This window comes from Meriones unguiculatus, chromosome X (genome assembly GCF_030254825.1).
Source record: "Meriones unguiculatus strain TT.TT164.6M chromosome X, Bangor_MerUng_6.1, whole genome shotgun sequence".
In the NCBI taxonomy this organism is placed as follows: Eukaryota; Metazoa; Chordata; class Mammalia; order Rodentia; family Muridae; genus Meriones; species Meriones unguiculatus.
Window position 1 is genome coordinate 82374219 of NC_083369.1, and position 18106 is coordinate 82392324.

The 18106-nt window shown below is 38.0% G+C and overlaps 1 protein-coding gene across 1 annotated transcript in view; it reads right to left on the reverse strand.

The window, feature by feature from the left end:
* Positions 1–908: 908 nt before the first annotated feature.
* The window catches only part of Tenm1 (teneurin transmembrane protein 1), a 1125448-nt gene continuing 1108250 nt past the window's right edge, over positions 909–18106 (reverse strand). Inside the window, exons 29-33 of the mRNA XM_060375702.1 lie at positions 12580–12876; positions 8286–8673; positions 6222–7442; positions 5557–5699; positions 909–1947 (exon numbers count right to left, since the gene is read on the reverse strand). Coding sequence (XP_060231685.1) covers positions 1189–1947; positions 5557–5699; positions 6222–7442; positions 8286–8673; positions 12580–12876 — 2808 coding nt within the window. The 3' untranslated portion in view covers positions 909–1188. The remainder of the gene's footprint in view (positions 1948–5556; positions 5700–6221; positions 7443–8285; positions 8674–12579; positions 12877–18106) is intronic.

The window sequence follows — 18106 nt, forward strand, 5'->3', positions numbered from 1 at the left end:
TGAAATGCATTAAGTTGGAAAGGATTCACTTAACTCAATTCTGTGCATATGACTGGGAGAGATTCAATACAAAATTGTACATTTGAAAGATGAATCTAAGTGGGATGAAATGATGAGACAGCAATTATTATGTTGGTTTTCATCTCTTTTGCACTTTAATACAAGGTGTACTGTTTGTAAGTTTTGGCTCTTAAGAATTTCTGCAGCAGTAATTAATATGTTTACCAACATCACAGGCACATATATCTGCTAAAGCCTCTTCTATTGTACCAGAATCATACTTTTTAGTATATTACCTTTCATGGGCACAAACCATTGGGTTAGTGTATAAATACTTTATTACTAATGTGAAATTATGCCCAATGCACACCCTATATATAAATGAGAAATTCCTACCCAGGTTAATAAAAGCTATGTTTACATGATGCCAATACAGCTGGGCAAATGGATAGAAAATTGAGTCAAAACAGGTTATATGAGAGAGGATACACTGACCAGCTGCTTTAGTATCATGTACACATAAGTAAAACAGGCTCTTGAGCCTGCTTATTGCACCCACAGCAAAGTATGGTAGACTGAAGCCAGTAACCACACGCCAAAACACAGCACAACAACATGGCATTTACTTTTTAACAAGCAAGGAGGAAAAATCAGGGAAGGAGGGAAAACAGGTTCTGACTCCAGGAGATGGTGTTTGAAGACGTTTTAGATTTTCTTTTAAGTTCCCCATCTGGACAATGTAAAGGGGCTGGCAGTCTTTTGAGATGCAAGGTTCACATAGTATTACACCACATTTTCAAGCAGCCTGTAAATTCTGCCAACAGTTACATGTGAAACTTGGTGTCACAATAGAAATTGAGAGCCTTGGGTGCTTTTTATGTAGTTGAACATATGCATGGCTCAACAAATTGAAAGTGGTGCTTTTTGAAAACATTTGTTTTAGCTGTTTAAGTTCAGCTTGTGTTCTTTTGAATACTGCCACACAAGAACTAAAAATCTCTGTCATTTCTTAAAGAGTTTAAACAAACAATATTAAAATACCATCTTCTGTCACATTGAAAGGCAGTTGGATATGTTTTTCCTCCATATTTACATATACAGAGTTCTGATCTAGAAAACCAATACAATAAACCATTTGTTTTTTAAAACAGGCAGTCTTTGGTGACGCAAAGGCAGAGATTTCTTTTGTTACCTCCTGCCTATTTCACTCTGTCTCATAAAGTGAATATTGTTGGCACTATCTGAAAGTTCTAAATACTGCTCAACAGACAAGACAAAATACCCATCATACCCTTGTACCCTCCCGGTGCTCAAAAGCTGCTGCTTTTCCCCCTCCGTCCATGCCCTAATCCCTTCTTCCCCTTCCTGTAGCCTCCTCTGCTCCTGAGTCCAGGCCTGGGCCACTGCACGCTGTCTGGCCATTTCCAGCACGTGGTTCTTTTCCTCTTCAACAGTCGTTCCATACCGGATATTGAAGCACAGAGCCCCGTGCTGCAGTTGAATATCTGCAAACCGTCTAGTCCTCCCATTCAACACGGAAGTCATCTGAGACACAGTGACATTAACACCATTCTCCAGAATCCGCCTCCCCCCAGTGTTACCAATGAGCACCAGGTCTTCCTCCAGAGACCCAAGCTTAATGAAGTAGTGAGTGTCCCTCCCTTCTATAGTAAAATGCAGGTTTTCTAAGTAATGAGCATTGTTGAGAATGGCAGCAAGACGCCTGCTATCTTCATTGGCTACTCCTATAATATCAGCTGTCACTATGCCCTCCTTAACGGCAAATTTTATACCTTTGCCAAAGACAGAAGGGACGGCAGCAAACCTTGGCTGTTTCCCTCCTTCAAGGCACCGCCCCTCATTGTACTGAGGAGTCATAGGAAGCTGATCCAAGGAAATGAAATTCCTGAGCTGTTTCTGGAGCTCACACTGAATGCCCAGGATCATCTAGGAAAGAAGGTACAGTACAGGGTTAGATATCAGCTGTATCTGGTAATTATTGGAAAGGAAAGGCTAGCAAAGGTGATTCTTTCTTTAAGTTGTCACTTAGTCACTATCAAAAAACCCCTCTGTAATATGTACATCAAAGAATGGGAAAACAGAAGGCTAACATGTAACTGATTTCTCAGTTGTCTTACTTCGTGTTTTAGTTGAATGTAAGAAAATATGTTCAAACATGGTATTCCACAATTTCAGAGCTACAAGAAACTTTTTTTTTTTTTTTTATTTTCAGCACTTATTTGTGGCAACCACTTTTGGAAAATAAATTCCCATTCAACAGGAATACATTTGATTTTGACCAAATTCACTCCTTCTTGCTTCCAATTTCTTCCAGTTACTTCTCTCTGCATCACACTCACAACTTGTATCCTCTTATATTTGGATATTGCATTGAGTCCAATTAGTCCAACTGGTGTTGCACACATGCATGAAGGTATAGGGCTATCCACTGTAGCATAGGCAACTCACCACAGGCCCCATCCTTGAGAAAAACTGTCTTTCTTTTCCCTGGCATTCATTGAGTCCCTATAGCTTCTCAACTAGGACTGGGGCCTTGTGAGCCCCACCTCAATGCTGGAGAATTGACTAGATTGATCTTGCATAGGTCTGGTGTAGACAACCAGAGTTGTTGAGAGTTTGTGAATGTAACTGCCTAACATTTCCAGAATATATCACTGCTTCTTATGATCTTTGCACCTTTCTTTTGTGATGTTCCTTGAGCTTTGGAGGGAGGGGCATAGAAGGAACTTTAAATAGGCTAGCTCCCTCAAAAATCACAGATCTTATACTCAACAATGTACATGACACAAATTAGATGTTATTACTGCATGTAGAGTGACACATTTATATACTTTGAGATTGAAAAAATAAGTAAAGCATAGTTCCTGTTTTAAATCACTTATGATCTTATACATAACTGAAAAAACTATGAAAAATATGAAAGACTCTTGCTGATCTTTTTACATATACTTATTTCTTTTCTTATTTGTGCAACTTTCAAACTTGCTAAGAAACAAAGAGAAAAGACTAATAACCCTCCTAGTATCCAATAATTTTTTAATATTTTGACAGTCTTTTAAAAAAGGCATTTAGTTATAAGAACCACGTATGTATCATATATGTTTATGAAAGACATAACTCTAGAATATGTATCTACTTAACATCTACTTTGATCCCCTGTTGAGTGGAGCCTTTCAGAGAACCCTCTATAGTAGCCTCCCATCCTGATTTCTGTCTTCCACTGCTTCTGGTATCTATCTTGTTTGCCATTCTCAATGAGGTTTAAGCATTCTCCCTATGGTCCTCCTTTTTTTTTTAAATTTTATTTATTTTTTATTTTTTATTAATTACACTTTATTCACTTTGTATCCCCCATAAGCACCTCCCTTCTCCCCTCCTGATCCCACCCTCCCACCCCCTTCTTCACACATGCCCCTCCCCAAGTACACTGATAGGGGAGGTCTTCCTCTCCTTCTTTCTGATCTTAGTCTATCAGATCACAACAGGAGTGGCTGCATTGTCATCTTCTGTGGCCTGGTAAAGCTGCTCCCCTCTCAGGGGGAGGTGATCAAAGAGCAGTCCAATTAGATTATGTCAGAGGCAGTCCCTCTTCCCATTACTATGGAACCCACTTGGACACTAAACTGCCAATGGGCTACATCTGTGCAGGGGTTCTAGGTTATCTCCATGCATGGCACTTGGTTAGAGTATGAGTCTCTGGGAAGACCCCTGTGTTCAAATTTCTGGTGCTGTTGCTCTCCTTGTGGAGTTCCTGTCCTCTCCAGATCTTACTATTTCCCACTTCTTACATAAGATTCCATGCACTCTGCCCAACTGTTGGCCGGCCATAAGTCTCAGCATCTGCTTTGATAGTCTGCAGGGCAGAGCCTTTCAGAGGCCCTGTTTGTGGCAGCTTTATTTGTAATAGCCAGAAGCTGGAAACAGCCCAGACGCCCCTCAACTGAAGAATGGATACAGAAATTGTGGTACATCTACACAATAGAATATTATTTAGCAATGAAAAATAAGGAAATCATGAAATTTGCAGGTAAATGGTGGGACCTGGAAAGGATCATCCTGCGTGAGCTGTCCCAGAAGCAGAAGGCACACATGGTATATACTCACTCATATAGACATGTAATATAGGATAAACCTACTAAAATCTGTACATCTAAGGAAACTAATCAAGAGAGAGGACCCTGACTAAAATGCTCAGTCCCCATCCCAAAAGGCAAAGAGGAAGGACATCAGAAGATGAAGAAAACAGGGAACAAGCTAGAAACCAGGTCCTCCTTCTTTAGGTCTGTAGATGTTAGTATGGCTAACCTATATTATATAGCTAATATTCACTTATAAGTGAGTGTATACCATGACTGTCCTTCTGTTTCTGGGTTACCTCACTCAGATGATCTTTTATACTTCCATCCATTTGCCTGCAAATTTTATGATTTCTTTGTTTTTAATAGCTGAGTAGTATTCCATTGTGTAAATGCGCCACAGTTTCTGCATCCATTCCTCTGTTGAGGGACATCTAGGTTTCCAGTTCCTGGCTATTAGAATTAAAGCTGCTATGAACATAGTTGAGCAAATGTCCCTGTTATATGGTGGGGTATCGTTTGTGTATATACCCAGGAGTGGTACAGCTGGATCTTGAGATAATGCAATTTCCATTTTTGGAGAAAGGGCCAGATTGATTTCCAAAGTGATTGTACAAGTATGTACTCCCACCAGCAATGGGGGAGGGTTCCCCTTTCTCCACATCCTCTCCAGTATGTGTTGTCACTTGAGGTTTTTATCTTAGCCATTCTGGTCAGTGTAAGATGGAATCTCAGAATTGTTTTGTATGCATTTCTCTGATGACTAAGGATGGTGAACATTTCTTTAAATGTTTCTCTACCATTTGATATTCCTCTGTTGAGAATTCTGTTTAGCTCTGTATCCCATTTTTAATTGGATTATTTGGTTTGTTATCTATCTACTTAGAATTTAATTTCCCTTAATAATTTTTGACCCAAATATTAAGCTTTTCTACCCGAATTTCAGTTTTATTTGCTTCCTTTTCCTTTTTATTTGTATTTTATTGTCCTCATGAAATCATCTGCAAACTCTTGCTTGCTTCAGTGTTCACAGTTTTTCAAGGCTTTATCCCTATAAAATGTAATATCTTTCTTTATTATACCTGTATATGTTTTTCCTTATCAAAAGTTTTATTATATTATTTTTATGTTCTAAAGGCATCATCTTTTAAATTATTAGCAGTTTAAAAATCTAATGCTTTCATATCTTAGTACAAAATTTTTCTTTGTATAGAATCCAATATTGCTATTGCTAGAAGATTTCAGAATTTAAGATGTTCAGTTCCTTTTTGCAGTGATCAAGTAATCATCTAGTTTTTTTTCTTCAAGCTCCCTTTCCTGATACTTTTCTCATGGAAGGCTGCTTATAAATCATTCAAAAAGCCCCTCAAAGAAATAATCTAAAGTATAGAATACTTTTTTTTCATTAGATATTCTTTTGTTTTTTGATTTTTTTTCATTAGCTAAAATTTGTACTGACCTTTCCAGGATCCCACTCTTGGGTTTTTGTGTGAAGCTGAAGAAGCTCGTAAGTTAATTCCAAGTTTTCTAAGTCTGGTTTGGGAAATCCAGGTAGCACGTTATGTAACTGGAAACCAAAAAGCTCCAACCAACTGCCAATGTCTGTGAGACAGAAAATTTAAAAGAAAAAAATAAACGTTCAAAAACCATTTTCAAAATTGAAATATATGCTTCTTCTGTCAATGTTTAGACAGTGGAAATATCAAGTAACCATTCCCCCATATTTGATCCACTGTAAAACAATGTTCTTTCCCTTATGTAGGAAAATCTATTGACCTGTGTACAATCCCAGGAATAGGCTTAGTTCACTGTAATGAAACTCATAATACAGTACTGGTTTTAATACTACATGGATTGTGACAGTGGATTTATTTCATGCAACATAATCCTGATTGTTTTAAGAGAGTGCTTTGGTAAGCTTTTAGGGATAAAGCATCAAAAGAGCTTAAAGGGAAAGAACAGTGAACTAGAATGCAAAGGCACCATATGTGATGAAAAGTTACATCCTTTTCTTAGTCTAGAATATGAAGAGGGAAAATTTCTACAAAGGTATTAAGATTATACAATAATATGGCCAGCAGTAATTTAGGTCAAGTTCAGTTTAATTGTATTTCATTTAAATACCTGTGGTATACTTTGCAACATCTTGAATTTTGCCAACTGGGTAGTTATTCTCAAAGGAGTAGAGGTTGAATGGTTTGGGAAGAAGGTTCAACTGTTTCCATACGTGATGATTAGGTGTTGTCCATCTGCCAGCAACAACATCATAATCTCTTTGCCCTAGATGCACTAATTTAGTAAGAAAATCATAGAGTCCTCCATGAAAACCAATGATGACCTGAAAGTCAGGGTAAGTATCATGGTAGATGTCACCATAAGGTGTATACAAAATCTCTTTTATGACCTGACCTCGACTGCTGAACACAGCTAGTGGAGTGCCTGTATTATCACAGGCTACATAATATTCTTCACCACTGCTTAACTCCATGGCAATAAGGTGACCTTGGAGATCATAATAAAGAGATGTAATCTCTGAGCTTGTGTGGTTGTACAGATGAGTAACTCTTATAGGGTTAGCAAGGTCTGCATAAAAGAATTGGAGATGCTGTCCTAGGCTAGACTTACTGGCAACACGTCTCCCAAGCCCATCATAGTAATACTGTACAGTCCAGCCAGAAACTTTATTGTAGGCTTTCTGCAGCAGACCATTGGAATTATACTCAAATATATCATTTCCCCTCTGTCTCAGAAAACCATCTTCATCCATTTTATACTGAATTTCTCCTAGTCTAGTGATGCGATCTCGGAGGTCATATCGGAGAGGAGTAAGACGAGCACTATTCCCGTGGCTCAAAAGATTGAGGTTTCCATTTAGATCATAACTATAACGCCACTGAGTTTTGTCATTGACAGAAACAGTTTGAAGTTGCCCATCAGCATCATATTCATAGAAGTACCTTGTGATATTGGCATCTACTCCTACTCTTATATCACATATGACCATCCGGCCCATATTATCATACTGAATAGTCATCCAGTAGGCAATTGCCTTTAGGATTTCATATTGGACTTCAATGACTTGTCCATTGGCACTGAAGATCTTGGTGTGCTTCATCACTGTAGTAGTTATAACCTGGTTTAAATCATAATTAATTACACTGAATTTCCCAAATTGTTCTGTTCTACCAGAAACATCAACATATCGGTATAGATCTATGGGCAAAGGGGTCTCATTGATTACAGCTTGCATGCTGGTGACACGAAAGTTGTTGTAACTGTAGTCAAACCGTGCATTCACAAGACCTTCTTCACTGAATCGGAAAATCTGACGTCCAATAAGCGGTCCTGTAGGAACCAAAATACAAATGAGAAAAAGGCCATTTCATAAACCAGGAATATTCACAGATTTTTTAAAATTAATTATGATATTTTTATATTAAAAAATTGTATCCTACTACAGATTGGTCTGTGATGTCTGATGCCTGGGCATATCAGTGTGTGCCTGTGTGAGTGCATGCACGTGTTTGCATGTATGTGTGTTTATAATATTAGTCACTAGACATGGAAAATATTGCATGGCATAATTTAAGAACAATTTAATATAGAGACTATCAAAGCAATAAGCCATCCAGCAGCCTAGAGGGAAGAAATTGATATTATGTACATGCTTTCTTGCTATCATTACTGGCAAAATGTGTTCATTTTTTTTTAACCTTTGCTACAAAGTCAGATGGTCAGATTTTCACAATGTCTAACATTCACATAACTGGCTTTGGGCATGTTATGAATCCAAAGGCTGAAATAAATCCCAGAGTTGTGAGTTTTGTCATCAACTGAGGCTTATAAAGGTTATTCAGGGCTTGAGCTGGTTCCTGAGCTTCATGTCTTATACATAGATCTTTGGGGAGATACAGAGGTGTATATGAACAAGTATAAGGTTAAGATAAGTACTGAAGTTGTAATTGTTTTGAAAGATGATAGAGACCAAAATATATTGTATGCTGCTAAGAAATCAGCTTTCAGGTAGAACATAACATGTTTTAAATTTAGAGTGGAAAATAGTATGATAAACTTGTTTAGTCAAACATGAGTTAGCATGAGAGGCTAGCACTTATTTTATGAATGTGATAATAAAGAATATAAAAATATGGCTGTTGAAGTATAATGTCACACACTATCATAACAAACCTGTTTGCCTGTATCTGATTGTGCAGATGAATCCGTCATGCATCAGGTGTATTGTCTTAATCACTCCAGAAGACTCTTCATATGTTAATGTGACCTGAGTGGTGTCATAGAGAATCTCAGATAGTCTTGCTTGCTTTGTGTACTTGTATAAAACTCTGCGCCCAGTCCCTAGATGCAGAGTCTGTAGCAGTCTGCCATCTCGACTGTAGTCTTGGATGAAAGAAGTGCTACTGTCTGGTGGAGTGTAGATATTACGGTAGTAGCCCACTGAAAGCATGGTTTGCAAGCTGTGGCGCACCATGCTAGGCATTGTGACTGACAGCAGACAATCTGACTGGTCATATTCAAAGATGTAACGCCGCTGGCTGTGTAAGAGAAGCATCACAGACTGAAACGAGACAAAATCAAAGTGTTGTAATTTATACCACTAATGTTAAAGAGATTAAAAGAAATACATTTTCATCCATTTACCACAAATTTATCTAGTAATTACTATGTGCCAGTGGCTGTGGCAGATCCTGGTGGATATAGTAGTACAGAATAATCTTACCTACCTTTATGTAATTTGCAGTTTAATGGAAGAGAAAGACAAGTAACCAAGTTATTATAATGCAGTGTGGAATGAGTTAAAATAGAGGATGTATGAATGACTTCAGGATAGTAGAGGAAGAATGGTTACCCCAGTCTTATGAGGTCAGAGAAAACTTCTTGGGGAAAGTACTTTCAAGCTGAGACCTAAATGATGACAAGGGCTAGCCAGGCAAAGTTAGGGAGATGACTAGTTCAGAAAGAACGAGTACATCTGGCAAGGAATGCAGCTAGGAGGGTCTGAGTATTAAGGAAGCCTATGAAAGTGGCCTTCTCCCATAGATTGAAAGAAATTTTGTATGACCAGAATGTGTGTAGTTTCAGGGTAGTAAAACTGAATGGTAATAGTGAAGCTGAATCTAGAAAATGCAGTGAGTTTTTGAGACTTAAGCCCATTTGAAATAGGGGAGCCATTGTCAAGTTTTAAGGAATTTGGAGGAGGACACTTCAGGTGGGGAAAACAGGTTGATATCTTAGTAAAGTCACTTTTGCTTTATATGGGGATGGATTGGAGGGAGGTAATGGGAGGACAGGGCATATCAAGTATTAACTTTGAGCCACCAAAATGTATTCGTTTTATATAGTCAAAGTCTTCTTGAAAAGATGCACATTGAATATCATTGTACATGCTTTGCCATATATACTTTAACTCTTTATGTTTCAGTCTGATTTATGATTTAATATTAAGGGAGTGAGGTCTTAAAAGTGAAGAATTTTATACCTTCCCAACACACAATAGATTTGTATTTTAAGATCAGTTATTTGTTAAAGTATAATACCTTGTATGTAATTGGTGTTTAATAAATATTTGTTGATATTACTATAATACTAAAATATTACTGTAATACTATAAACTATAATACTAAAATATAGTAATATCAACAAATACTTATTAAATACCAATTACATTAGCTAGGCCTGATGTTACAGGCTACTCAGGAGGCTGAGGGAAGAAGAGGTACAAGGTCAAGCCTTGCTTAGGATACAGAGTGATTTTAAGGCCAGTCAAAGCTATAAGAAAGTCTCTGACTCAAAATAAATTATTTTTAAAGGGTTGAGAATATAGCTTACTGATAGAGTACATGCCGAGCATGCATGAGGTTGTAAAGTCAATACCCAGCACCACAGAAAAAGAAAATCAGTATCAATTTATATATCCATTAAAACAGGCACTGCTTTAGGGAAGACTCTAATTTACCAGTACTTAAAATTCATTTAAAAAAATAATTTATTTTTTTTATTTGCATGTATGTGCTAACTGCACAAATGTGGAAGGCATGATTAGAAATTTCCAGAATGAAATTGTTTTGCTATCAAAATACAGTTTAGACCAATTTGGATGCTTTTTCAGTTTGGATTGGTATTATTATCAGTTTGTTCCAAAACAATGCTTTTGAGACTATCCAGTGTCCACTGCACTACTGCAGAATAAAAAGCTATTCCTTTTTAGTTCGAATAATATAGTTGGGGGCTTGTGTTTTTAATAGATTATTATACTATAAAAGATATCTCTGTGAAGGAAAATAAAAGGGAACAATCATGGCTGTATACTTATTTGAACAAGACTAGAAACTAAAGTAAAAAAAATTTGAAAAGATGCAGCATTCAAATGACCGCCACCAGATGGCAGTGCAGGGCTACCTGGGAACTAAAGCCAAAAATTTTATTCAGTCTCTGCAGTAAGCCTCTGAAAGCAACTCTAAATAGCCAATTTTGTGAAAATGTGTAAAATCAAACCTTCTTATTAAATAATTATGAAACACATTTAAGTGCATTTTAAAAATGGAGCTTGTAAGAGTGATTTTAGGACACTGAAAGATTTACATTAGATATAGTACAAACCTAGCTGAACCAGTTTCCAAAATATAATTAACTTAGAGAAGTGTCATAACTCTAGGCAGAAAATTAATGGCTACATGGAGAAAAACTAAGAAATAATAATTGGTTTTCTTAATAGAGAAGAGACTATTTAAGGAACCACAGCCATTAACCAAATAATTATTTTTTTCCTAATGAGTACAAAGCATTGTTCAAAAAACGGTATGTTTTAAGTTTCACCTAATCTAAAGAAAGTCAATTATTATTTCTTAGTTTTTTTCCATGTATTCATTAATTTTCTGGTTGCATGCTAAGTTTAAAAAAACAATGTGTCTCAACATTTGCTTTGATACCCTGTTGAGAAGAGTCTTTCATAGGCCCTCTGTGGTAGGCTCCTGTACTGTTCACTGTTTTCTCCCTCTTCTGATATCTATCCCATTTGCTTTTCTGAATGATGATTTCGCATCTTACCCAAGGTCCTCTTCTTGCTTAGTTTCTTTAAGTTTATCCTATATTATATGTCTAATACCATGTGTGTCTTTCTGCTTCTGGGATACCTCACTCAGGATGATATTTTCTAGTATCCACCCCGGCAGGGTATTAAAGCAGATGCTGAGACTCATAGCCAAACTTTGGGCAGAGTGCAGGGAATCTTATGAAAGAATGGGGAGATAGAAAGACCTGGAGGGGACAGGCACTCCTCAAACAGAGCAACAGGACTAAAAAATCTGGGCACAGGGCTCTTTTCTGAGACTGATATTCCAACCAAGGACCATGCATGAAGATAACCTAGAACCCCTGCACAGATGTAGCCCATGGCAGTTCAGTATCCAACTGGGTTCTTTAGTAAGGGGAACATGGCTGTCATGTCATGGCTGTCTCTGACATGAACTCAGTGGCTGGTTATTTTATCACCTCCCCCTGAGAGGGGTTAGCTTTACCAGGCCATAGAAGAAGACAATACAGCCAGTCCTGATAAGACCTGATAGATGAGGGTCAGATGGAACTGGAGGAGGATGGTCCCTATCAGTGGACTGGGGAGGGGTTCCCCTTTTGCCATGTGTGCCATAAAATTTCATGAACTTCTAAGAGGTACTGTGGGTACCCTTGCACTGACTACCTTGGAATTTTTTTCCAGAGAGAGAAAGTATCCTTTACTTTTCTTATAAATAAATTCAGGAATGACAAATTCAGTTGGAATGCCTAAATTTGGAAGAAAGTATTCTCTATTTTAGGAGGAGATCAGACTTGGCAATGGCAGATTAAGGTTAATTTTTCTTATTGTCTACTGGTAATAATCTGAGCAAAACCTTTCCTTCTGTGTAGGATCTAATGTTTAACCATTGGTTCTTGAGGTGGGATTATACTCCTTTTCTTCGATACAGAGGCAAAGACTCCCATTATGGATGCTGGTAAAGACTTTGGTACACACAAAAGATTATTACCAGTTAGTACTCCCTGCCACCGTTCCCTCAGGCTAATTACTTTTGAGACTTAGTCCACGAATGTATACAACAATCCTTATTTGTTGAGCAAGAGGCCTTTTATCAGAGCTGAGCTACACTAACACAGAGTTGAAATTCACTAACTATTTTCTCCCAGGAGGAGATCTTGTAATAATACAGATACCTTTTCAAGGGGATGAACAAATATGCTCAAATGAGTAGAAAGCTAAGCCATTCTCCTGACTTCAGTTTGAAAAAAAAATACTTGGCAGAGGGTAGGGATGGGGATGTTTTCAGCTGAAAAACAGCCCATCTCTACAGGTTCACTATGGATTTTTATTATTATTATTAATACAATGAAAACACAGACTTTTCTTTTACCCTAAGTGGGTACTTAGGGTCATCTTCAATATTCTTATTCATTTCCTCTACCACATACTTACCTTTTCTAAGTAGGTATAGCTCCAAATTTTCCCATCAGCCCAAGTTCTTGAGATTATTTTTCCACTCTGATCATATTCCATCTTCTCATTCCAGGTTCCTCTTTGAATAAATGTGACTAACCCTGAAGGTGAATATGTGATATTCACTTCATTATATCTGCTTACAGGAGACCACAGAATAGGTCGGCCAGTCTGGTCATAAAGAATTCGAAGGGTGAATTTTCGGTGGTCATCATAGATCTTCCCCGTGCGGGTCATGTGGTCGAAATCAATGGAAAGGAGGTTTCTGTTATGGGCCTACAAAAAAAAAAAAAAGATGAAATACATTTGATGTACTGCTTTGGTTTTTCTATGTATGTATGTATGTATGTATGTATGTATGTATCTATCTATCTATCTATCTATCTATCTATCTATCTATCTATCTATCTATCTATGTGGGACAGGGTTTCTCTGTGTAGCCTTGGATGTCCTGGACTTTCATTTTAGAACAGGCTGGCCTCAAACTCATAGAGATCCAACTGCCTCTGCTTTCCCTGAGTATTGGGATTATAGGCAGGCACCAATACACCCATTTACTGCTTTGATTCTTAATTTAGTGCATTCACAATCCTGAAGCCTTTCTGATTCTTCAGTGATTGAGACTCTCTCAACTCCAATTTCCCATCGTTTCATATTCTTCATCCAACAGTTATCTGTTATCTTTATTTCCTCACCATAGTGTACTGTCTTGGAGGGACAAGGCTATGTTTTACTTCCTGGAGAAGTGTCTGGTATAATCTTGCCCTTATCAAATGGCTGACTATTGTCTTTCTTCAAGTAAAGACTCAATTGAGCAACCACAGTTTCCAATCATTACACGATCTTATTTTACCTAACTCATATGAGTTACAGTGAGGATTCCTGGCTTGTTTCACCCTTTGTAAATAAGTGGCTAGTCAGGAAGAAAAAGAAGATAATGAGTTCGATCAGACTCATAAAGGGTTGGTTGGCTTGGATTTTTATGATCATCTGGGCTCAGTGAGCTTTATATCATAGTTGAACTCAGACTGTCTAAGTGAGGGAAGCCCACACTTACTACCTAAAGAAAATTAAGTTTGCATTCATCTTTCAAATTAACTTCACTTTGCCTTGGTCTGGGTACAGGCTTCTCATAGTTCTCTCTCCAGGGACCTTGAAACATTAGAGTTGACTCAGAGTGAGCTCTATTCAAGGACTTTCTCAACTACAGCACTCAGTAGTGCCTGGCTTTGATGAAATACAGCTAGGTCCACCTGAAAGATCCAGATAATGAAATGACCTACAAAACAATTAAAACCAAGCAAAAATCCTTGGTGACTTCTCAAAGCAACTGGACAAGTGACTCAGGTTTCAGTTTTTATCTATGAATGTCAGTATTTGGCAGACCTATCTTAACTTCTGCAATGACTTGCTGATTATAGCACAATTATTTAGAAAACACAATACTGAAACTGTGTGTGTGTGTGTGTGTGTTTTCCAGGAAAAAGTAGTTCTTGGTTTTCATCATTATGAGAGTTTAGTTCCTGATGAAAAGGGGAACTCTGAAAGAAGAGGTGTGTACAACTCTTTGAAGAGCTTTTAAAATGGACTCAATTTTAGTTAGTTTGGTGTGATTACCTTTATTTAGTAGGTCTTTTGTCTTATTATAAACAACTTTATTTTGAACTAATTGACATATGAAGTTGAAAAACGGTAGAGTCATAATGTACTCCTCACTCAGCTTTCAGAGGAGATGCTGTGATTTGGGTGGAGAAAGTTCAAGTGTATCTGGGAAAATTGAAGGCAAGAACAAAAAAAATGAAAGAGTTTGCAAAGTATAAGAATGAATGGGGCTCACGAGACTGACTCAGTTACTGGTCTAAATACAGTCACTTTTTTCCTACCAGGCCCCTAATTTTACCATCTATGAAATGGGAGTGATATTACCACTTCATACAACAGAGCTTTTTAAAAATGTAGATGGGTTCACAAGCTTAGGCTCATAGAAAGCTGCAAAACATCAGTAATAACTATTTAAAAATACATAATATAATTATTACTTTTCTCTCTGTATTTAGGTCTGTAAATAGGCCCATGTGTCAAATGCTAAGGTAATTTAAGTTTGGTTTAAAATATTTATACAGGCAAGAAATGTCAGCATGATCCCACACAGAATGATAAATGACTGGTTAATGGGATATGAGCAAGAAGTAAAATAAAAAAAAATTACATTAGGGTTTGACTCTATTAAATACAGTCAGATTAAACTGATCCATTATCACATCCAACTAAACTTTTTGTGTTTTTTTTTACAACTAGCTACTCTTTTAAATATCCTTCATTTTACCAAGTTAGCTTCTTTTTTACTTTTTTAAATTTAATTTAATTTTATTAATTACACTTTATTCCCTTTGTATCCTCCCATAAGCCCCTCCCTCCTCTCCTCCCAGTCCCACCCTCCCTTCCCCCTTCCTCACGCATGTCCTTCTCCAACTACACTGATAAGGGAAGTCCTCCTCTCCTTCCTTCTGATCTTAGTCTATCAGATCACAACAGGAGTGGCTGCATTGTCATCTTCTGTGGCGTGTTAAGGCTGCTCCCCCCTCGGGGGAGGAGATCAAAGAACAGGCCAATCAGATTATGTCAGAGGCAGTCCCTCTTCCCATTACTATGAAACCTACTTGGACACTAAACTGCCATGGGCTACATCTGTGCAGGGGTTCTAGGTTATCTCCATGCCTGGTAATTGGTTGTAGTATGAGTCTCTGGGAAGACCCCTGTGTTCAAATTTTCTGGTTCTGTTGCTCTCCTTGTGGGGTTTCTGTCCTCTCCAGATCTTACTATTTCCCACTCCTTACATAAGATTCCATGTACTCTGCCCAACAGTTGGCCATAAGTCTCAGCATCTGCTTTGATAGTCTGCAGGGCAGAGCCTTTCAGAGGCCCTCTGTGGCAGGTTCCTAGCTTGTTTCCTGTCATCAGCTTCTGACATCCATCCTCTTTGCCTTTCAGGATGGGGAGTGAGCATTTTAATCAGTCTTCTCTCTTAATTAGTTTCTTTAGTTGTACAAATTTTAGTAGGTTTATCTTATGTTATATGTCTATATGAGTGAGTATATACCATGTGTGTCTTTTTGCTTCTGGGACAACTCACTCAGGATGATCCTTTCCAGGTCTCCCCATTTACCTGCAAATTTCATGATTTCCTTATTTTTCATTGCAGAGTAATACTCCATTGTTTAGATGTACTACAATTTCTGTATCCATTCTTCAGTTGAGGGGCATCTGGGCTGTTTCCAGCTTCTGGCTATTACAAATATAGCTACTACAAACATGGTTGAGAAAACGTCCTTATTGTGTACTTGATCCTCTTTTGGATATATGCCTAGGAGTGGTATGTCTGGATCTTGAGGAAACGCTATTCCTATTTGTCTGAGAAAGCGCCAGATTGATTTCCAAAATGGTTGTACAAGTTTACATTCTTAAATTTCAATTATGCTGGGATGTCCAGGGCTACTTGCCCCTGGATAACTGGGTTCTGGAAATGCCATATTGTTCTGTCTTTTGTTGGGTGAGCTTTTATGCTGGCCTCTACCCACTGGGCTATCTTAGGTGTTTGGAGTTAGTTTCTGGTGGTTCTTGGGATCCTGTGGTGGAGAGAATCCCTTTGGGAGCAAGATGGTTTTTCCTGAAGGAAGCCTTCTCAGCTTTTTGGGCATAGTCACTGGATGGCTGGTGTTTTTCAGGAGTTGCCGCTGCTCTCCTCAGGCATAGAGACCTGAGTGGTAACTGTGGTCCTTGTTAGTCCAGAGGGCTCTCCTCTCACCTGAAGAAGTCCTGATGACAGTTGCCCTGCTTCTGGTTTTCTTGCTGTAAATTTAGTGATCTGCTGCTGTAACATGTGTATCCTGTGGTTTGGTCAGTTTTCTTTGGGATAACTGGTTGCTCCTTGGAACAGTGGCATGTGGGTACTGCTCTCCTGGTAACAGCAGGCTATCTGGGGCACAGCAGATCCCTGGGTTGGGCCTGTCTGCGAGACTTTTTGCAGGGAAAGACTGGGTGACCCAAGTCAGTACTGTTTCCTTCCTTCCCTGTGGGGTTTTCTTGCCATTCGAACTCCCAGTCTCTGGTGTTTTTTTTTTTTTTTTTTTTTTTTTTTTTTTTTTTTTTTTTTTTGTGCCCACCGATCAGCCTGGGAAGGTGATCAGGACAAGTAGGTGTGTGGCTCTGGTCTGGGGACCTGTGCCTATGGGACCCAGGATCTCTTCCGGGTTCTGGCTGGGTGGCCTGAGCGTGGACCCAACTGATTCCCATGCCGTGGGGGTTTCCTCTCACCTGGAAAACACCGATCGCTGTTGTTTTAGGGCCCAGAGTTCAGTCTCTTGGTTGCTGTATGGAAAATGTTGTCCTGTACCTCAGAAGCAGTGTTTTCTGGTGCCACCATCTTGTCCCACCCTACTAAACTTTGTTAACTTTAAAAAATATGTTTTAAAATTGATTTACTGTATGTGTAAGAATGTGAACAACCTGAATGTCTTGGAGTGATAGATGTCTGTAAGGCATCATGTGAATACTGTGATCTCAGGTCCTCAGCAAGAGGAACAAGTGTTCTTAACCAGCTCTATGGTAACATTTAACTTTGGTGGTCAAGACTTTCTTTGCCTGAAAATTATAAACTATGCTCCCACAAAAATTTCCTAAACAAATACATGGACAGTAAGACACGATACGAGTTACCTATCACACCCCTTTGAAAGCCAAACATGAAATTTCTATGGGTTCTCAAGAACCACAGTTTCAATTGTAGACTTTTTATCTTAGTGTCTTGGATGACTACAAAAGCTCCACTCATATTAGAATCTTGTCTTTCCTTTCTCAGTAACCTGACATACTTTGGTTCTAAAAAATTATCAGCTCCTTCCTTATTGCCTGAGTATAAAGGGAGATTTTTTTTCAAAGTTTCCCTAGATTGTAAAATATAGAAATATATAGAGCAAATCGTGATCTGAAATTCCACCATCCAAGGAGAATTTCTATTAATTCTTTAATGCATTTTCTCTCATTTATCTTACTCTGGGAGGAGTGAATAATTTTCACACACACACACACACACACACACACACACACATAAACTAAGATGACACTTAACCTTGTTTCCTTATTTTCAGCCAATGTTTTATTGCCACCATTCCCACATTAATAATCATATGGTTGCATATCATTTTACTACATGGTAAATATCTGTGTATTCATTCTTCCATAGTTTGAAATTAGCATTCTTGTTTTCATTTCCCTTTGCACCTTTAGATTTGTTGAATATTTTTGTAAATAAATGATTCTTCAACATAGATCTTAATAAAAATGATTGTATTAAATGACAAAAATGTATTAAATATTCCAGATGTGATTTGAGAGACTGCTGAATTCTGCACAAGATTTCACAAAATTCATATCCTACTTGACTAATAGAAGAGCCCATCTCATCTTATCCTTAGAAACATTGGTGGTTAACTTTTCCAAATGTGAA